General features: G+C 38.0%; 1 protein-coding gene and 1 pseudogene across 1 annotated transcript; both read right to left on the bottom strand.

Annotated features, from left to right (window-relative positions):
* Positions 1-1,392: 1,392 nt before the first annotated feature.
* On the bottom strand, positions 1,393-2,356 carry LOC112584346 (olfactory receptor 6C2-like). Its single transcript, XM_025282451.3, has one exon. It carries the CDS (start codon positions 2,335-2,337, stop codon positions 1,393-1,395), a length of 945 nt encoding a protein of 314 aa, XP_025138236.1. The 5' UTR covers positions 2,338-2,356.
* A 9,830-nt stretch (positions 2,357-12,186) lies between these two features.
* LOC123333099 lies at positions 12,187-21,889 on the bottom strand (annotated as a pseudogene).
* Between the last annotated feature and the right edge of the window lie 1,148 nt (positions 21,890-23,037).

Below are 23,037 nucleotides of genomic sequence, written 5' to 3'. Positions count from 1 at the left end.
TAAAGACAGTCTTTGGCTGTAACCATTTGACTTGCTAGGGGAGATAGAAATTTATTATTATCTTTTTGGATCAGAGCAATTAACTAGTCAAATGGCTGTAGACCTAATTCTTAAGGCAGGAGAAGAGTTGGGAACTGGCATTCCCAACTGCCAATTAGCATTCCCAAATGCCAACCAAAAGAATTAACATTTTACAGGAACCATAAGAAATCCAGGGAAAATTCATACTCCCACATTTATCTGAATACTCTTCTAGACTCATATATCTGCCTTTCATTCTCTAATGTTTCTTGATGAATGGAATCTTCCTAACTGTAAAATATTTCAGTTTACCATACTTTAAAAAAAGTTATTTTTTAGGCTTTTAAAAAAATGATTAATGCTTTCTGTTTTTAGTTTAAAAAAATATTCTTTAGCCACTTGGAACTCTGTTCAATATTCTGTAATAACCTAAATGGTAAAATACTTAGAAAAGACTAGAAAAAAATAGATACATGTATATGTATAACTGGTGGTGAAGGAAATGGCAACATGCTCCACTAGAGTCGGACATGACTAAGCAGCTAAAACAACAACCACAGCATATGTATAACTGAATCACTTTGCTGTACACCTGAAACTAACACACATTGTTAATCAACCATATTCCAATAAAAAAAAAATTCTTTACCCCTAGATCATGGAAATATTCTTCTAGTTTTCATCTAGAAGATTTATTATTTTTCTTTTCACATTTTTAAGATTAGAGTCTGATCATCTATTAAGAAAAAAGCCTTAAGGTGTTATAATTAATTACCATAATATGTTGTCTTAGAGATACAGTTATCAATATCAAAGTGGCAAACAAGCACATACTTGACAGAAAGTGTATCCTAGAAGGAAATAAATCTGTGCATATGACTTCACAAATAATTTCCCTCTTGAACACAGCTTTATTGAGGTATAATTGATATTCACATATTTAACATATGTGCAAAGTACATATTTTCACAGAAATTCACATTATTTAATGTATACAATGAGGTCAGACATATTCATACACCAGTGAAACCATTGTCACTGCTGTTCCTGGGCGATCTGGGACTCAGCTTAGGACATATCAGTCAGTAAAAGAGGAGTAGCTGAGCACCAATATAATAGTACATTGATATTGCCTACATTTCTTGGTTCTGTAAGTAACAGATACATGGTTATAAATATTTACAGAGAATTTCCCCTATGTATTCCTGGAGATAGATTGAGCTAAAAGGATTATCAATACATGTATTAATGGTAGGTACTAAGTGTAACAGAATGAGGTTGTGATGTATAAAACCATGGCTAATATACCATTAGAGAAAAATAAATGAATACCAAGGAATACTTTTACAATTTTTTTTTTGTACTCAGTAATCATTTTAGTCCTTTGAAATAGTATGCAACCCTTTTGATCATGTCTTTGAAAGCTTGTACCACTTGTTTGTTCCTCAGAGTATAAATGAAAGGATTCATTACTGGTGCAACAGAGGTGGTAAGAACTGACACCACTTTATTAATAGCTACCCCTTCTTTTGCATGTGGTTTAATATAGATGAAGATGCAGGTTCCATAAGTGATAGAAACCACAATTATATGGGAAGAACATGTAGAAAAAGCCTTTTTCCTTTGCTGGGCAGAAGGGAATCTGAGAACGGTCCTGATGATGTATGTATAGGACATGATTACACACACCAAGGTGAACAGGAGCATCAATGCAGCCAGGACCAAGACGAATCGCTCGAGGAACTCTGTGTCTGAGCAAGTAATCTTCAGGATTGGAGCAGCATCACAGCCAAAGTGATCTATGACATTAGAGTCACAAAACTCAAGCTCAAAGCCCATGCCAAATGGTGGGAGGACGATGATTAGAGCAATCATGTAACAGCCAATGAGGAACTTAATGCAGACCGTGTTGTTCATGATGGTCGTGTACTGCAGGGGTTTGCAGATGGCCACGTAGCGGTCATAGGACATGGCCGTCAGAATAAAAAACTCAGTCACAGCCAGGATAACAACAAAAAATAATTGAGTGGCACATGCATTGTAGGTAACAGTGTTGTCCCCAGATGCCATTGTGTAGAGGAATCTGGGAATGCAGACGGTTGTGAATGACACTTCCAAGATGGAGAAATTCCGGAGGAAAAAATACATGGGTGTTTTGAGGTGAGGATCTACCAGAGTGAGAGTGATGATGATCAGGTTCCCAGCAACACTCAAAAGGTAGGTTAGAAGCAAAAAGATGAACAGCAGAATCTTTAGATTCGGGTCATCGGTTAGTCCCACAAGGATGAACGTTGTTATTGCTGTGTAATTTTTCATCCCTGATTCCTGACAGTGGTTGTGTCTGTGTGTTAAAAAAAAAGAGAGAAATTAGATCAGAGAACTAGACTGTTACATGAGTTAGCAGAGGGATGACATGAAATTCCTAGCTAATGTTAACTTAGTTACATAAGCCAAGGTTTTATTTTATTTACCTGTGAATCAAGAATGCTATTTTATTTACCTGTTAATAAAGAATGCTATTGGAGCAGTGGTTAATTAATCATTATTGCTACTGCATTCTCACTGCTGAGCATTGTACTGGGTACTAGTCAGAAGGCTCTACTTAAAGATTCTTATTACTATATCAATGTAGTATTAATTCAATAGTAAAGGAATTATTTGGTTAACAACCTAATGGAAAGGAAGCTAGGCTTTATTATCAGTGTTAATGAACAGAAAAACACTGTCATAAAAATACACACGGTTTGTAATTTCCTGACAATAAAACCTCAAGCTGTGCTGTCATCTTGGTTCTATGTGGGATACAGGGGTGACTACAGTCAAGGTTGTGAAATTAAATTTTTTCTCCTCTCTGCCTCTGCTTCCTTGCTTGTGATGATAATCCACATTCTCCTCTAAGGTGCCTCACATCTCTCTGCTCTCTTCCCTTTTAAACCACACAGAAGTACGCTCATAAGTCTATTCGAAAGATAGAATCAGAGTAATTTTCAAAACCTTACATAAGATCCATTTCTCTGTTTACAATCACTCACTGGAGTTCCAGAACCCTTGGAATAAAAGTCAGACTCCTTACTCTGGTTTATAAGATGTTTCATGATCTCATTGCTGTGAAATGCTCCTAATTTGTCTCTAGCTTAGCTGTTTGGGTCTTCTGTTCCTTGAAGATGCCAAATTCTTTTCCATCCCCGACCTTTTGCAGTTTTCTCTCTTCTAGAAATGCTCTGTTTGCATTCTCGTGTGACTGGATCTTATTTTTCAGGTGCCAGCTTAAACATAATCCTCTCAAAGATGCATCTCTGAGGATCCTGTCTGTATTGTTTCTACCTCCAATGTCGTGAGCACACTCTCTGTTTATTTCTTTTATTATCCATTTACCTTTTACTTTCATCCTCTTCTTGATAGCAAGTTCCATGAGAACACAGATGGATTTATTTTGTAAACCACTGTAAACCCAGGGCTAGATTTTTTTCCTGGCACATAGCAGATATGCAATACAAGTTTACTGAGTGAATGAGGCCGGGCATTTTGTCCTCTATAATTGATTGACTAGTTTTGTTTAAAGTGTAACTGAAAAGTTATATCATTCATTTATATTTTAGGTTTTAATCTTCACTTAAGGATCTCAGTGTATTGAGGCAATTCTAGAAATCAGAAAGATAAATGATCAATTTTAGTCATCATCTCCCATGATTACACTAAACTACATCATCTGTACCTAAGGTCTAATAAGAATTAATCTTTTAAAGCTACTTGGGGTTAACAGTGGTGTCTTGAAGGAGGGATTGCAGAGGGAAGGAGGTGGCCTGGAGGCAAGGTTTTCACTTTGTTCATCTCTTTGCCTCATTTTCTCAGAAGGAACTTGGCCGAGGAGAATTGTCACCCAGTCCTAGGTCTCCTCTGAGAGAGCCCATCTGGGTTAATTCTAAGATGTAGGGATGGGACTTCCCTGGTGGTCCAGCAGGAGGATATGGGACTTCCCTGGTGGCCAAGATATGGGGATATGGGTTCAAACCCTGGTTCAGGAACTAAGATCCCACATGCTGCAGGGCAACTGAGCCCATGCACCACAACTACTGAGCCTGCACTCTAGAGCCTGCAAGGCACAACTGCTGAAGCCCATAGGCTCTACAGCCCATGCTCCACAACCAAGAGAAGCCACCACAACGAGAAACCCACACACCACAACTAGAGAATAACCTCCGCTCAGTGCAACTAGAGAAAGCCCACCCACAGCAATGAAGACCCAGAGAAACTTAAAAAAAAAAGAGGTGGGGTTAAGAGTGGAAGTTCTGGAATAAAATAGATACCAGGGCTTGATACTTGGGTTCACACATGGTCATGAAACTTTGGAAAGTTCAGTAATGGGCTCTGTTTCTTGGTCTGTGACAAGAAAATAATAATTGTATGTTTTTCAAGGGTTAGTATAAAGATTAAATACACAAATTCTTCCAGGCTTTTAGCATCCTGCCTGGCATAGAACAGATATCAAATACATTCTATTCACTCTATTTCTTCTTCCAGGACCTACTGCCTCTCCCTGTGTTCACATACTGTCTCATACTTTTCCCCACTTTATCCCTAGATTTACCTCTCACCTCTTACTGTATTCTGTATACATATTTTAAGTTTTCTGCTATCTTTGAGATTAAATACAAAATTATAAGGTCCTCTTAATTTCCACAAATGTAATATTCGTTGATAAGTCTGTTTACATGGAAGTAATTCAACTATATACAATGTAACATGTGACTTATTCTCTCTGAATCTCGAACATTCATGATCTATACTGTTAATACTTTCTAATGTAATTTCCTGCCCAAGTCTTTTAATTCAAGCATTGTTCCTTGGGATATTCACTTCCTCTCAGTAACTGCAGCTTTCATATTCTCTCCTTGTCCTAAGGTCCTCTTGTTTCATTTCATTGTACTTGAGAACTCCCCAGAAATTCCCCCCACTCATTTATAAGAAATCTCTTTTATGGACTCTACATGTTGCCTTATCTCTTTCTCTTTGAACTATTGCAAAGGAACAAGAGAGAGAGAAAAAAACAACAACAAAAAAACAAAACCTTAGTCAAATGGATGCCAGGTTACAGTAAATGAAATGGTCAAGGACTTAAGAGAGCTACATAAATTGAGATACAAATCACCTTAATAATTATTTTAGCCAACCCTCTCATTGTAAAGATAGAAATCAGAGGGTCAGCAGTCACCAGGCTCACTAGGAGCAAAGTCTAAGGAAGAATCTCAGTTTTCTAAATCTGATTTCTATGCTTTTTTTGCACTGTGCCAAAATTATGAGAGAATTTCAGGGTTTTTTTTGGTTTCCCTGATTTCCACTCACCCCTTAGGAAGCTTGCCACTTCTATTGTGTGTGTGTTTTAATCTTCCAAGGGTACTCGGTCCATTCTAGCTGATTCCTCAGTCTCTATATTACTTCAGGGAACACTTACCATCAGTGCTGTAGGAGGAAATAATTCACCTAGGGTTTTATAAACTGGTAACCATATTTATGTTACTCACTTCAGGCATATTTATGTTTTTAATTGAAGAATAAATTTGTCATGAGGAAATTCCTGGGATAAGAATTGGCTTTTAATGGAGATATCAGTGTAGAGAATCCCCTTTTCATTTTATTCAATTTAATTCACAAACTTCTTCAAGGAAGGTAATATTTATAAGGCAGGTACTAAATGTCAATAATTATGTTAAACATTTAGAGTACATCATTTAATTCTCAAAGCAGCTCTCTGAGGCTGGTTGTAATTTAATCCTCATCTTACAATTGAGGAAATCATGGTCCAGAAATATTTAGAATTGTGCCCAAGGTCAATGACTTAGGATGCGGTAAAGCAGGAATATTAACCATCTGTCTATATGACCCAGCTCATAACCACTGTAAAACACTGCCTTCTCAACTCTTTATTAGACTGATTTATTTCTCCTCTTCATCTTTTGAGAAACAGAAAATGACCAACGTCTTCTCTGTGATGCTGTCAGGTAAGTTTCAGGGAATGAAATAAATCAATGCCCAGGGTGTATTTATTTCTGAGTTAAGGGTTATAGTAGAATGATAGTTGGTCTTCTACAGTAATAATTCATTACATTTGTAGGGTTTTCCTGGTGGCTCGGACATAAAAGAATCTGCTTGCCATACAGGAGATGCTGGTTCGATTCCTGGGTCAGGAAGATCCCTGGGTCAAGAAGATACCCTGGAAAAGGAAATGGCAACCCACTCCAGTATTCTTGCCTTGGAAATCCTATGGACAGAGGAGCCTGGTGGTCTACACAGTCCAATGGGTCACAAAGAATCAGACAGAGTGAGCAACTAATACACACATTTGTAGCAAACAGAGTTTCCCATTTGCAGTCACTGTCTCTAGGGCCTCTGGTTTCTCTCATCACTGGGATGGAACAAGATCTTCCCAGGAGAGCTCAATTAGTTTAGAACATGAATGTTTTCTCTTGGATGTTTCCACCTATTTCCCATAATGATCTTCAGGCGAGTTTCCCCTGAGACTAGGGAAATGTGGCTTTTCCCTTCCCACTGGGGGTGCAGCATCCATTTCCAATATGTGCTCAGATCTCACTTCAGAGTCCACTGTCTTGCATTGATGGACAGGGGTCTGATTTGGGTGTGTAATAAATGGTTGGTCAATTAACTGCTTCTTTCTCAGGTATTGTGGAACCACTCAGGGAGTGACCACACCCGACCAGATGTGAAAGTTGAGTAGCATTCCTGTTATCCTTCCTTGTCTTCTGATCTAGATTCCCAGTGCCCACATATGGTGTCCACCAAGCTCTCCTCAACCTGGGATAAGCCCTGTGAACTCACAATATTCTAACTTCTCTCCTTGCAAATATCTGTTATTACCTTAGTCTCACCTGAAACATATTGCATAGACTCATGCAGAATAACATACAAAAGTTCATTGATGTATTGTGGCATCTTATTAATAGCCCCTGTGCAGACGGTGATTGCAGCCATGATATTAAGAGATGCTTGCTTACTCCTTGGAAGGAAAGTTATGACCAATCTAGATATCATATTAAAAAGCAGAGATATTACTTTCCAACAAAGGTCCGTCTAGTCAAGGCTATGGTTTTTCCAGTGGTCATGTATGGATGTGAGAGTTGGACTGTGAAGAAAGCTGAGCACTGAAGAATTGATGCTTTTGAACTATGGTGTTGGAGAAGACTCTTGAGAGTCCCTTGGACTGCACGGAGATCCAACCAGTCCATCCTAAAGGAGACCAGTTCTTGGTGTTCATTGGAAGGACTGATGCTGAGGCTGAAACTCCAATACTTTGGCCACCTCATGCGAAGAGTTGACTCTTCACTATTTGAAAAAGACTCTGATGATGGGAGGGATTGGGGGCAGGAGGAGAAGGGGAAGACAAGAGGATGAGATGGTTGGATGGCATCACTGACTTGATGCACATGAGTTTGGGTGAACTCCGGGAGCTGGTAATGGACAGGGAGGCCTGGTGTGCTGCGATTCATGGGGTCACAAAGAGTCGGACACGACTGAGCAACTGAGATGGGCTGAACTGAACTGAACTGGAGGAGGAAATTGCAACCTACTCCTGGCAACCCACTCCAGTGTTCTTGCCTGGAGAATCCCAGGGACGGGGGAGCCTGGTGGGCTGCCGTCTATGGGGTCGCATAGAGTCAGACATGACTGAAGCGACTTAGCAGCAGTAGCAGCCAGAATTTTTTCCTGGAGAATTCCATGGACAGAGGAGCTTGTCAAGCTACAGTCCAGGGGGTCACAAAGAGTCAGACACGACTGAGTGACTAACACACACTTATTAATAGCACAATGTTTTACCCTCTCAAGTATATTTTGTGGTACTGCTCATTAAATACAGGGAATTATCTCTAATGGTAGACGTTCAAGCTTTTGAGCAAAATAGATACATTAGGGAGACATTTTTTCTGGATTAAGAGAAAAGGAAGTCTTAGGGTTTCACACTTGGGAGACTATATTCTTCCCCTAAAAATGTACTGTCCTAGCCTTCAAATTTTTCCAGAGGACACCTTTCTAAAGTCTTATCAGAATTCAAATGTCACTTGTCAGAGAATAGAATAACATTGGATATAACTATTGATTTCTATTGTGAAACACTGTTCTTAATTCTTCTGGACCTGGGTTTTGAAACACCTAGGTCAAAGCTTTCTGTCTTGTAACTTTGAACCAAGTAAATCATACTCACCTTTCAGATAGCTGCTCATGGCTTCTGTGCAATTTAACCACAAAGATCCTTAGGGTGACTCAGAGCTGAGAAGCCTTTGTTAGCTGATTGTGTGTCCTACAATATGTTTCACGCACTCACACACTTGCACTCACTGGCAAGTGTGTGAGTGAGCAGAGATCTCTTAGGGTCCCATTGCCCACAGTTTCCCAGGGATTTTTCTCAGATGTCCTTTTATCTTCTATAGTCTTATAAGGATACCAAATGAAGGATATTTTCTGACTTAATTCTAGGAAGAATGCTCATATGTTCTGTATAGTTAAAAGAATTAAAGACTCTTGTCGTTGGTGAGAAGCTCTTTTTGGTTTGGGAAACTGATATCTTGACCTCTGCACAGAAAGAGAGCACTCTCTGCAAATTACATATTAACAAGAATGGTATAAGTTATATCTGGTCCCCAACAGGTTAGCAGGGATCATCTGAAACAATACAACGCCTTGGGATCATAGGTTCAAAAGTCACTAATTACCCTATAGTGTAATTAACTTTGGGTGGAAAAAATACTGTTCTCAATTGGGACTGTGTCCTTGGAGAAAGGAAGATGCAACAATAGAATCAGAAATAGGTCAGGTGCAAAACAGTAAGTGTTTGTTGTTGATGAATCATAGTGTGGTTTCTTTTCACCATTTTTTTCATTGTTTAAGGAATTCTGCTGAGTTCAGGGAAGAAGCTCTCAGGAATGCAAAGTTGCTGCTCTTGGTGAAACCACACCTTCTTCTATTGTGGGAGAATTAGCTCTTCCCTTGATTTTGGGCACCCATTCATCTCATGTGTGTTCTGCCCAATTACATGACTTGTTATTATAAGTACTTAGGAGATTGTACACTCATGATTTAAAGTAAAACAATATACCTCACTATCAGATGGTTTTATTTTTTTTAAGTAACATGGGTAGGAAAGAGCAAAACTAACGATTTCAGGTCTACTCGGACACTCCACAATTCACTTCCATTCATAACTCACTAAGAATTATCAAGAATGAATTTTGAATTTTATCAATTTTAAAAATATCTAGTAAATTGGATCCAATGGACATGAATTTGAGCAAGCTCTGGGAGATGGTGAAGGACAGGGGAGCCTGTCATCCTGCCGTCCATGGGGTCAAAAAGAGTTGGACACGACTTAGCAACTGAACAACAACCAAATTCAGTCAGTTCAGTTGCTCAGTTGTGTCTGACTCTTTGGGACCCCATCGACTGCAGCACGCCTGGCTTCCCTATCTATCACCAACTCCCAGAGCATGCTCAAACTCATGCCCATTGAGTTGGTGATGCCATCCAACCATCTCATCCTCCGTCATCCCTTTCTCCTCCTGCCTTCAATCTTGCCCAGCATCAGGGTCTTTTCCAGTGAGTCAGTTTTTTGCATCAGGTGGCCAAAGTATTGGAGTTTCAGCTTCAGCCTCAGTCCTTCCAATGAATATTCAGGATTGATTTCCTTTAGGGTTGACTGGTTGGATCTCCTTGCAGTCCAAGGGACTCTCAAGAATCTTCTCCAACATCATAGTTCAAAAGCATCAACTCTTTGGTGCTCAGCCTTCTTTATGGTCCAACTCTCATATCCATACATGACAACTGGAAAAACCAAAACTATTGATTAATTTCCTTAAATTTTATAGTACCATTTAGGCTTTTTATTTTTTCAGGTCATTTTAAAAAGAAGTAGTTCATTTTACTAAGATTTACATTTACTGATATAATATTTTTATGGCATTTTTATCTTTGCTATCTAAGTTGTAGCTATCAAAGTCTCTCCATTTTTAATATTATCTATATCCTCCTTATTATTTGTTTATCAATTTTACCAGAACATGAAAAGCTTATTAGTTCTGTTTTTTGGGAGAGCACTTTATTAATTTCCCTCGTGCTGTATCTTTGTTTTTCATTTCATTAATTTCTGATCCTATCTTTATATCTTATCTTTATATTTTAATATATTTACTTAGAGTTTTAAAAAATTCCATTAAAGTTGAAAATTTAACTTTGGTCATCTTTTCCAAATATGTGCATTTAACTTTAAAAACACCCCTCAAATCTGGCTGCTGATACAGGATCTCCAGTGACATTATATATGGAATTTAGAAAGATGGTAACAATAACCCTGTGTACGAGACAGCAAAAGAGACACTGATGTATAGAACAGTCTTATGGACTCTGTGGGAGAGGGAGAGGGTGGGAAGATTTGGGAGAATGGCATTGAAACATGTAAAATATCATGTATGAAATGAGTTGCCAGTCCAGGTTTGATGCACGATACTGGATGCTTGGGGCTGGTGCACTGGGACGACCCAGAGGGATGGAATGGGGAGGGAGGAGGGAGGAGGGTTCAGGATGGGGAACACATGTATACCTGTGGCAGATTCATTTTGATATTTGGCAAAACTAATACAGTTATGTAAAGTTTAAAAATAAAATAAAATTAAAAAAAAAAGATTTAAATTTCAAATAAACAGAAATATTTCTTAAAAAAAAATGCCTCAAGTTAACACTTTCAGAGCATGATACATGCTTAAATGTGTCATATTGGCATTCAGTGTTATGATATATGCATTCAATATAAGCTTATATTTTAAATTGTATGAATTATGAATGAACTTGCATGAATGATAAATATGAATTAAATACAGATGTGAATAAAATGTAAATATAAGATTTTAATATTAATGAAATATAAATGTATTTTATATAGTATATATAAGTTCATTTTTGATGGAATATATTGTATAAATTGTATTTGTATATAGTACTTTTATATATTTACATGATGAATACTCATATTTATTATATGAGTTTTTAAAGCTTTGTAAAAGCAGAATGTATAAAAAGATACTCAGTTAAAGCTCATTTTCATCATCTTATCCTTATATACTTGGTTACCTATCCATATATTTTCACTATTTTTCCATTGTTTTAATGAATTTTTAGGCATATGTATAATTAGATGATAAGTTTTCATCTTTTTCTAAACAGAAAGGATGTATGCACTGTTTTGCATCTTTCTTACTTTAAATATATAGCATAATGGAAAATTTTCTATGTCAATATACAAAAAGCTAACTTTATTTTTTAAATAGATGTAAGGTATTCTACAGAATGGAACTTCTGTTGAATAGATCAGCCTTCTATTGAAAAACATTGCACTTAATGCCTTTTGCTATTACAAGCAATGCTGAAAAGAATGACTTTAAATGAATATTACTTCACAGATTTATTCACATACCACAAATTGGGAGAAAATATTTGATTTTCAAATATCAAATATTTGATAAAGGACTTGGATCAAAATATACAAAGAGTTCTTACAACTCAGTAAGAAGACAAGCAACCTGGAACTTCCTTATCAGTCCAGTTGTTAAAACTTCAGGTTTCTCATGCAGGGGGCACGGGTTCAATATCTGGTGGGAAACTAAGAACCATGCATGCCATGTAGTGCAATCAAAAATTTACAAAAAAAAGACAAGCAACCCAATTAAAAATGGGCTAATTATTTGAATAGAAATTTCACCAAAGAAGATATACAAACAGATGATAAACACAGGAAAAGATGCTCAATATCGATATATTCATCATTAGGGAAATACCAATTAAACCCATAATCAGGTGTCATCACACACTCATGAGAATGGCCATAATAAAAAAAGAGTCAAAATTCAAGTATTGGTGAATATGTCATGAAACTGGATCCTTTACACATTGCTGGTGAGACTAACATGGTACAGATTTAGAAAACAGCTCTATAGGTACCATACAACTCAACAACTCCATTTTAGGTACAAAGAATGAAAACATATGTGTCACAATGACATGGAAACAACCCAAATGTTCAACTGGTGAAGGAAAAAATGAATGTAATATATCCATGTGATGGAATACTATTTGCTATAAAATGGAGTAAGCTTCTAATAACTGCTACAACATGAATGAACCTCAAAAACATTATGCCCAATAAAAGAAGTTAGACACAAATACATATATGTTTCCATTTGTATGAAATGTCCAGAAAAAGCAAATTTATAGAGAAGGAAAAGAGATCAGTGTTCGTACTGGAGGTGAGGGGATGAAAGCTGTGCCTGACTGCCGATGGTCATCAGAAAAATATGTGGGGTGATGGAAATGTTCTAGAATGGATTATAGTGGTGATTGGACAGCTCTGTTAACTTACTTGAGTGTATTCAATGGTACAATGAAAACTTGTGAATTTTATAATAGTTAAATTACATCTCAATAAAATTGTTAAAATTATAGAAAGTTGTTTTACACTAATCTTAGTTCTTTGAAATACATGCAACCCTTTTGATCATATCTTTGAAAGCTTGTACCACTTGCTTGTTCATCAGAGTATAAATGAAAGGATTCATTACAGGGCAATTGAAGTTGTTAGCACTGACACCACCTTATTCATAGCAACCGCTTCTTTTGCACGTGGTTTGATGTAGATGAAAATGCAGCTTCCATAAGTGATAGAAACCACAATTATATGGGAAGAACATGTAGAAAAAGCCTTTTTCCTTTGCTGGGCAGAAGGAATTTGAGAATGGTCCTGATGATGTATGTATAGGACATGATTACACGCACCAAGGTGAAAATGAGTCTTAACACAGTCAGGACCAAGAAGAATCACTCTAGGAACTCTGAGTCTGAGCAAGTAATCATCAAGATAGGAGGAGCATCACAGCCAAAGTGATATTATTGTTATTTTTTAAAATTTTATTTTATTTTTTATTTTAATTTTTTTTATTAAAAATTTTTTTAATTTTATTTTTAAACTTTACATAATTGTATTAGTTTTGCCAAATATCAAAATGCATCCACCACAGGTATACATGTGTCCCCCATCCTGAACCCTCCTCCCTCCTCCCTCCCTATACCATCCCTCTGTGTCGTCCCAGTGCACTAGCCCCAAGCATCCAGTATCGTGCATTGAACCTGGACTGGCAACTCGTTTCATACATGATATTTTACATGTTTCAATGCCATTCTCCCAAATCTTCCCACCCTCTCCCTCTCCCACAGAGTCCATAAGACTGTTCCATACATCAGTGTCTCTTTTGCTGTCTCGTACACAGGGTTATTGTTACCATCTTTCTAAATTCCATATATATGCGTTAGTATACCGTATTGGTGTTTTTCTTTCTGGCTTACTTCACTCTGTATAATAGGCTCCAGTTTCATCCACCTCATTAGAACTGATTCAAATGTATTCTTTTTAATGGCTGAGTAATACTCCATTGTGTATATGTACCACAGCTTTCTGATCCATTCATCTGCTGATGGACATCTAGGTTGCTTCCATGTCCTGGCTATTATAAACAGTGCTGCGATGAACATTGGGGTACACGTGTCTCTTTCAATTCTGGTTTCCTCAGTGTGTATGCCCAGCAGTGGGATTGCTGGATCATAAGGCAGTTCTATTTCCAGTTTTTTAAGGAATCTCCACACTGTTCTCCACAGTGGCTGTACTAGTTTGCATTCCCACCAACAGTGTAAGAGGGTTCCCTTTTCTCCACACCCTCTCCAGCATTTATTGCTTGTAGACTTTTGGATCGCAGCCATTCTGACTGGCATGAAATGGTACCTCATAGTGGTTTTGATTTGCATTTCTCGGATAATGAGTGATGTTGAGCATCTTTTCATGTGTTTGTTAGCCATCTGTATGTCTTCTTTGGAGAAATGTCTATTTAGTTCTTTGGCCCATTTTTTGATTGGGTCATTTATTTTTCTGGAGTTGAGCTGTAGGAGTTGCTTGTATATTTTTGAGATTAGTTGTTTGTCAGTTGCTTCATTTGCTATTATTTTCTCCCATTCTGAAGGCTGTCTTTGCATCTTGCTAATAATTTCCTTTGATGTGCAGAAGCTTTTAAGGTTAATTAGGTCCCATTTGTTTATTTTTGTTTTTATTTCCAATATTCAGGGAGGTGGGTCATAGAGGATCCTGCTGTGATGTATTTCAGAGAGTGTTTTGCCTATGTTCTCCTCTAGGAGTTTTATAGTTTCTGGTCTTACGTTGAGATCTTTAATCCATTTTGAGTTTATTTTTGTGTATGGTGTTAGACAGTGTTCTAGTTTCATTCTTTTACAAGTGGTTGACCAGATTTCCCAGCACCACTTGTTACAGAGATTGTCTTTAATCCATTGTATATTCTTGCCTCCTTTGTCAAAGATAAGATGTCCATATGTGTGTGGATTTATCTCTGGGCTTTCTATTTTGTTCCATTGATCTATATTTCTGTCTTTGTGCCAGTACCATACTGTCTTGATAACTGTGGCTTTGTAGTAGAGCCTGAAGTCAGGTAGGTTGATTCCTCCAGTTCCATTCTTCTTTCTCAAGATCGCTTTGGCTATTCGAAGTTTTTTGTATTTCCATACAAATTGTGAAATTATTTGTTCTAGCTCTGTGAAGAATGCTGTTGGTAGCTTGATAGGGATTGCATTGAATCTATAAATTGCTTTGGGTAGTATACTCATTTTCACTATATTGATTCTTCCAATCCATGAACATGGTATATTTCTCCATCTGTTAGTGTCATCTTTGATTTCTTTCACCAGTGTTTTATAGTTTTCTATATATAGGTCTTTAGTTTCTTTAGGTAGATATATTCCTATGTATTTTATTCTTTCCGTTGCAATGGTGAATGGTATTGTTTCCTTAATTTCTCTTTCTGTTTTCTCATTATTAGTGTATAGGAATGCAAGGGATTTCTGTGTGTTGATCTTATATCCTGCAACTTTACTATAGTCATTGATTAGTTCTAGTAATTTTCTGGTGGAGTCTTTAGGGTTTTCTATGTAGAGGATCATGTCATCTGCAAACAGTGAGTGTTTTACTTCTTCTTTTCCAATTTGGATTCCTTTTATTTCTTTTTCTGCTCTGATTGCTGTGGCCTAAACTTCCAAAACTATGTTGAATAGTAATGGTGAAAGTGGGCAGCCTTGTCTTGTTCCTGACTTTAGAGGAAATGCTTTCAATTTTTCACCATTGAGGATAATGTTTGCTGTGGGTTTGTCATATATAGCTTTTATTATGTTGAGGTATGTTCCTTCTATTCCTGCTTTCTGGAGAGTTTTTATCATAAATGGTTGTTGAATTTTGTCAAAGGCTTTCTCTGCATCTATTGAGATAATCATATGGCTTTTATTTTTCAATTTGTTAATGTGGTGTATTACATTGATTGATTTGCAGATATTGAAGAATCCTTGCATCCCTGGGATAAAGCCCACTTGGTCATGGTGTATGATCTTTTTAATGTGTTGTTGGATTCTGATTGCTAGAATTTTGTTAAGGATTTTTGCATCTATGTTCATCAGTGATATTGGCCTGTAGTTTTCTTTTTTTGTGGGATCTTTGTCAGGTTTTGGTATTAGGGTGATGGTGGCCTCATAGAATGAGTTTGGAAGTTTACCATCCTCTGCAATTCTCTGGAAGAGTTTGAGCAGGATAGGTGTCAGCTCTTCTCTAAATTTTTGGTAGAATTCAGCTGTGAAGCCGTCTGGACCTGGGCTTTTGTTTGCTGGAAGATTTTTGATTACAGTTTCAATTTCCGTGCTTGTGATGGGTCTGTTAAGATTTTCTATTTCTTCCTGGTCGAGTTTTGGAAAGTTGTACTTTTCTAAGAATTTGTCCATTTCTTCCACGTTGTCCATTTTATTGGCATATAATTGTTGATAGTAGTCTCTTATGATCCTTTGTATTTCTGTGTTGTCTGTTGTGATCTCTCCATTTTCATTTCTAATTTTATTGATTTGATTTTTCTCCCTTTGTTTCTTGATGAGCCTGGCTAATGGTTTGTCAATTTTATTTATCCTTTTAAAGAACCAGCTTTTGGTTTTGTTGATTTTTGCTATTGTCTCTTTTGTTTCTTTTGCATTTATTTCTGCTCTAATTTTTAAGATTTCTTTCCTTCTACTAACCCTGGGGTTCTTCATTTCTTCCCTTTCTAGTTGCTTTAGGTGTAGAGTTAGGTTATTTATTTGACTTTTTTCTTGTTTCTTGATGTATGCCTGTATTGCTATGAACTTTCCCCTGAGGACTGCTTTTACCATGTCCCACAGGTTTTGGGTTGTTGTGTGTTCATTTTCATTCGTTTCTATGCAAATTTTGATTTCTTCTGTGATTTGTTGGTTATTCAGCAGCGTGTTGTTCAGCCTCCATATGTTGGCATTTTTAATAGTTTTTCCCCTGTAATTGAGATCTAATCTTACTGCATTGTGGTCAGAAAAGATGCTTGGAATGATTTCTATTTTTTTGAATTTACCAAGGCTAGCTTTATGGCCCAGGATGTGATCTATCCTGGAGAAGGTTCCATGTGCACTTGAGAAAAAGGTGAAATTCATTGTTTTGGGATGAAATGTCCTATAGATTTCAATTAGGTCTAACTGGTCTATTGTATCATTTATAGTTTGTGTTTCCTTGTTAATTTTCTGTTTAGTTGATCTATCCATAGGTGTGAGTGGGGTATTAAAGTCTCCCACTATTACTGTGTTATTGTTAATTTCTCCTTTCATACTTGTTAGCATTTGTCTTACATACTGCAGTGCTCCCGTGTTGGGTGCATATATATTTATAATTGTTATATCGTCTTCTTGGATTGATCCTTTGATCATTATGTAGTGACCTTTTTTGTCTCTTTTCACAGCCTTTGTTTTAAAGTCTATTTTATCTGACATGAGTATTGCTACTCCTGCTTTCTTTTGGTCCCCATTTGCATGAAAATCTTTTTCCAGCCCTTCACTTTCAGTCTGTATGTGTCCCCTGTTTTGAGGTGGGTCTCTTGTAGACAACATATGTAGGGGTCTTGTTTTTGTATCCATTCAGCCAGTCTTTGTCTTTTGGTTGGGGCATTCAACCCATTTACGTTTAAGGTAATTACTGATAAGTATGATCCCGTTGCCGTTTACTTTATTGTTTTGGGTTTGAATTTATACTCCGTTTTTGTGTTTCCTGTCTAGAGAATATCCTTTAGTATTTGTTGGAGAGCTGGTTTGGTGGTGCAGAATTCTCTCAGCTTTTGCTTGTCTGAAAAGCTTTTGATTTCTCCTTCATACTTGAATGAGATCCTTGCTGGGTACAATAATCTGGGCTGTAGGTTATTTTCTTTCATCATTTTAAGTATGTCTTGCCATTCGCTCCTGGCTTGAAGAGTTTCTATTGAAAGATCAGCTGTTATCCTTATGGGAATTCCCTTGTGTGCTATTTGTTGTTTTTCCCTTGCTGCTTTTAATATTTGTTCTTTGTGTTTGATTTTTGTTAATTTGATTAATATGTGTCTTGGGGTGTTCTGCCTTGGGTTTATCCTGTTTGGGACTCTCTGGGTTTCTTGGACTTGGGTGATTATTTCCTTCCCCATTTTAGGGAAGTTTTCAACTATTATCTCCTCAAGTATTTTCTCATGGTCTTTCTTTTTGTCTTCTTCTGGGACCCCTATGATTCGAATGTTGTAGCGTTTAATATTGTCCTGGAGGTCTCTGAGATTGTCCTCATTTCTTTTAATTCGTTTTTCTTTTATCCTCTCTGATTCATTTATTTCTACCATTCTATCTTCTAATTCACTAATCCTATCTTCTGCCTCTGTTATTCTACTATTTGTTGCCTCCAGAGTGTTTTTAATTTCATTTATTGCATTATTCATTATGTATTGACTCTCCTTTATTTCTTCTAGGTCCTTGTTAAACCTTTCTTGCATCTTCTCAATCCTTGTCTCCAGGCTATTTATCTGTGATTCCATTTTAATTTCAAGATTTTGGATCAATTTCACTATCATTATTCGGAATTCTTTATCAGGTAGATTCCCTATCTCTTCCTCTTTTGTTTGGTTTGGTGGGCATTTATCCTGTTCCTTTATCTGCTGGCTATTCCTCTTCATCTTGTTTGAATTGCTGAGTTTGGGGTGTCCTTTCTGTATTCTGGCAGTTTGTGGAGTTCTCTTTATTGTGGCGTTTCCTCGCTGTGTGTGGGTTTGTACAGGTGGCTTGTCAAGGTTTTCTGGTTAGGAAAGCTTGTGTTGGTGTTCTGGTGGGTGGAGCTGTATTTCTTCTCTCTGGAGTGCAATGAAATGTCCAGTAATGAGTTATGAGATGTTTATGGTTTTGGGGTGGCTTTGTGCAGCCTGTATCTTGGAGCTCAGAGCTGTGTTCCTTTGTTGCTGGAGAATTTGCTTGGTATGTCTTGCCCTGGAACTTGTTGGCCCTTGTGTGGTGCTTGGTTTCAGTGTAGGTATGGAGGTGTTTGATGAGCTCCTGTCAATTAATGTTCCTTGGAGTCAGGAGTTCCCTGGAGTCAGGGTTTGGACTTAAGCCTCCTGCTTCCAGTTATCGGTCTTATTTTTACAGTAGTTTCAAAGCTTCTCCTTCTATACAGCACCATTGATAAAACATCTACGTTAAAGATGAAAAGTTTCTCTACTGTGAGGGTCACTCAGAGAGATTCACAGCGTTACATGGAGAAGAGAAGAGGGAGGAGGGAGTTAGAGGTGACCCAAATGAGATGAGGTGGAATCAATAGTGGAGAGAGTGGGCTAGCCAGTTGTCACTTCCTTATGTGCACTCCACAACTGGACCGCTCAGAGATGTTCACAGAGTTATACAGAGAAGAGAAGAAGGAGGAAGGAGACAGAGGTGGCCAGAAGGATAAAAGGGGGGAATGAAAAGGAGGGTGACAGATCCAGCCACTAATCAGTTCCCTAAGTGTTCTCCACCATCTGGAACACACAGAAATTCACAGAGTTGGGTAGAGTAGAGAGGGGTTAGGGAGGAGACACAGGCGACCTGCTGGAGAAAAAGGAGAGTCCAAGGGGAGAGAGAGTAGTCAAGCCAGTAATCTCCCTCCCTAGTGAAAAATGGGTCCTGAAGATTGGGTTCTTAAAGGTACAAAATTGGTAACAAATACATAAAAGCAAAAATTAAAAATCTGGAGTAGAGCTTGGAATTTCAAAAATACGATGTTAAAGAAAAGAAAAAGGAAAAGAGAGAAATAACAAACAAATAAAAACAAACAAGGTTGCAAAAATTATAAAGAAACTACAGGTACAAAATTGATAACTAATACCAAAAAGCAAAAATTAAAATTCTAGAGTAGAGTTTGGAATTTCAAAAATACAATGTTAAAAAAAAAGAAGAAGAAAAATAAAGAGAGAAAACAAACAAACAAAAACAAACAATGTCGCAAAAATTATAAAGAAAATTCAGGTACAAAATTGATATCAAATACCAAAAAACATAAATTAAAAATCTAGAGTAATGGTGAATGGAATTGTTATGTAAAGTCTAAAAATAAAATAAAATTAAAAAAAAATCTAGAGTAGAGTTTGGAATTTCAGATATACAATGTTATATAAAAGAAGAAGAGAAAGAAACAGAGAAAAAAAAAGTCACAGAAATTATAAAAAAAACTATAGGTACAAAATTGATAACATATACCAAAAAGCTAAAATTAAAAATCTAGAGTAGAGTTTGGAATTTCAAAAATACAATGTTAAAGAAAAGAAGAAAAAAAAAAAACAAGGTCAAAAAATTATAAAATATATATATATATGAAGTTTGCTGAAGAAGAAAAAAAATAGGGTCTTTTTTTTGGCCAAGTAATAGGTTATAAAAGTGAAAATTAAAGGAACAATAGAGGACTTAAAATTAAAAAGAAAATTAAAAAAAAAGAAAGAAAGAATGATTGTAAAAATAGTAAAAATATATCTAGGTCTTTCTCTGGTTTTGTTGTGAGTATTGTGGGTTCAGTTCATTTTTGGCTAGTTCCTTGGTCTGACTTATATTTTTCAAGATCTATAGGCCCCTTCCTATGTAGTCCGTAGTAACCACAGGGTTTTAATCTATTGCCTGTAGCTTCCAAGTCGTTTCCCTCTGTTACAGCTTCTTCTGTTTGCTGGTCTCTTCCGTGTCTGGTTTCCACCCTGACACAAAGGGGACGGTGGAGGACACTTTTTTTTTTTTTTAGGCTCACTTGTTCAGTCGCGCTGTGGGGAGGGAGGGAGGGATGCTGCAAACAAATAAAACTGGTGTGCGCTCGCAGTGCCTCAGCCACACTGGGTCTGCCCCCGCTCACGGCGCATGTAGCCTCCCTGCCCACACTACTCGGGCTCTAGGTTGTTCTGCCGGGAACAATCCGAGGCCGGCCCTGGGCTGCCTGCACTTCTTAGGTCCAAGCCGCTCAGGTTCAGGCACTCGGGTAGTCCTCAGAGGCGCAGACTCGGTTGGGCCTGCGTTTTGTGCTCTTCCCAGGTCCGAGCAGCTCAGGTGATGAGGTATTTGGCAAGCGCCAATGCTGTGACTTATCGCCTCCCCGCCACTCAGTTATCTGGGTGTAAAACCGGCGCACCTTCTCAGGCAGATGTTGACCGTCCAGACCCCCAAGAAGTTTTAGTTAGCAAAGAAGCCTGCTTACAGTTTTATAGATAATGTCTCTCTAGGGCTGCGATTGCCCCCTTCCGGCTCTGGCTGCCTGTCACCGGAGGGGGAAGGTCTGCAGCTATCTCTGTTCAGTCCTTGGTTCCGTGCGCAGGCCTGGCGGTGTCTTAGGTTAGGGCTGGCTTTTCGCGTGGTAGATATCCCACAGTCTGGTTTGCTAGCCCAAATTATTTCGCTCAGATAGCGCTCAGGGTATTCATGCCAGATTCTTACTCTAAGTGATGCAGCCCACGCCGCGCCTCCCTGCCCAGCCCCCGCTTGCTAATGGCGTGTGCAGGCATCTGCGCTGCTTCTCCACTGGGGGAGTTACCGTAGGGCTCGCAATCTGCGAGTTTTAATTGTTTATTTATTTTTTCTCCCTGTTATGTTGCCCTCTGTGCTTCCAAAGCTCGGCACAGATTCGGCAGTGAGAGGGTTTCCTGGTGTTTGGAAACTTCTCTCTTTTTTAGACTCCCTTCCCTGGACGGAACTCCGTCCCTCCCTCTTTTGTCTCTTTTTTGTCTTTTATATTTTTTCCTACCTCCTTTCGAAGAGTTGGATTGCTTTTCTGGGTGCCTGATGTCCTCTGCCGGCATTCAGAAGTTGTTTTGTGGAATTTACTCGACATTTTAATGCTCTTTTAATGAATTTGTGGGGGAGAAAGTGTTCTCCCCGTCCTACTCCTCTGCCATCTTGGCTCCTCCCTCCCAAAGTGATATTAGAGTCACAAAACTCAGCTCAAAGCCCATGCCAAATGGTGGGATGATGATGATTAGAGCAATCATGTAACAGCCAATGAGGAACTTGTTGCAGACCATGTTGTTCATGATGGTCATGTAATGCAGGGGTTTGCAGATGGCCACGTAGCAGTCATAGGACATGGCCGTCAGGAGGAAAAACTCAGTCACACCCAGGACAATAAGAAAAAAGAATTGAGTGGCACAAAGATTATAGGTAACTGTATTGTCCCCAGAGGCAAGGGTATACAGGTATCTGGGAATACAGACAGTGGTAAAAGAGACTTCTAGAATGAAGAAATTCCGGAGAAAAAAATACATAGGTATTTTAAGGCGAGAATCTATAAAGGTGAGGGTGATGATTGTCAGGTTCCCAATCACACTCAGCAGATAGGTGATGAACAAAAAGATAAAAAGCAAAATCTGTAAATTTGGGTCATCTGTCAGTCATACCGGGATGAATGTGTTAACACAGTGTAATGTTTCATCACTGACCTCTGACTTCTGCACCTTCTGTTGCTTAAAATAAGGTAGAAATTGGATATGCTGCTGCTGCTGCTACTGCTGCTAAGTCGCTTCAGTCGTGTCCGACTCTGTGTGACCACATAGATGGCAGCCCAGCAGTCTCCCCCGTCCCTGGGATTCTCCAGGCAAGAACACTGGAGTGGGTTGCCATTTCCTTCTCCAATGCATGAAAGTGAAAGGTGAAAGTGAAGTCGCTCAGTCATGTTCGACTCTTAGCGACCCCGTGGACTGCAGCCTACCAGGCTCCTCTGTCCATGGGATTTTCTAGGCAAGAGTACTGGAGTGGGGTGCTGAGTAGGGTTCAAATGGCTTAAAAATGTGAGTAGAGTAAGAATGCCAGGCAAGACAATATAATTTTATTTGATAATGTGATTGCAGTGGTGACTCATGCTCGTCCAAGATTCATACAATAGTGTGGCCAAAAGCTGGTATTAAACATTCTTATCATTATACTTATAAGTCTGTGATACAAGGACTTCCAGATTAAAGCCGTCTAGAGAATGAAACTCTTTCAGATGACATCAGTCATGTAGAAAAGGAAAAAATAAAGGCAAAAGTGTTATTTATCATGAATCATATAAAGACACCAGAGAGGCAGCACAACACATTGGCTTGGGGCATGGACTCTGGAGCCTGATTTTCTGGGCTCAAATTATCATTATTTAGCACAGACTTTAGGCAAACTATTAATCTCTGTGTATCATTTTCTTTATTCCATGGAGAATAGCTGAATTTATTGCATAGTGTTGTTAAAGGAATAAACGAGTCAATATGTTTGAACCACTTAGAAAATTATCTGAAATATAATCAACACCATATATGATTATGTTATTATTATTCTATACAAGACTTCAGAATGAATGCCAATAATCCTTCTGGTCATAAATACTGTGTATCTTCTTTCAGTGGAATGTAAACAGAGTTGACTATAATGAAAGGTGGAATGTTCCTAAAGCTTTTTCTATCACTCTCTGTCTTTTCTGAATTCCACAGCCAAACATGCTCATTTAACAATTGCAAAGAAAAAAAGATTGCTTTTCTACTCTCTTTACTTTCAAAACTAGAAAAAAAGAAAACGAGGCATCTTCTACGTATTAACCAGAATGCTCTT

Source organism: Bubalus bubalis, chromosome 4, assembly GCF_019923935.1.
Source record: "Bubalus bubalis isolate 160015118507 breed Murrah chromosome 4, NDDB_SH_1, whole genome shotgun sequence".
Taxonomy (NCBI): Eukaryota; Metazoa; Chordata; class Mammalia; order Artiodactyla; family Bovidae; genus Bubalus; species Bubalus bubalis.
The sequence above is the reverse complement of the archived record's forward strand: the minus strand, read 5'-3'. Positions and strand labels throughout refer to the sequence as shown.

What these genes read in the sequence shown, in the direction of transcription:
- LOC112584346 (XM_025282451.3), bottom strand. Translation starts at nt 2,337, where the DNA reads ATGAAAAATTACACAGCAATAACAACGTTCATCCTTGTGGGACTAACC.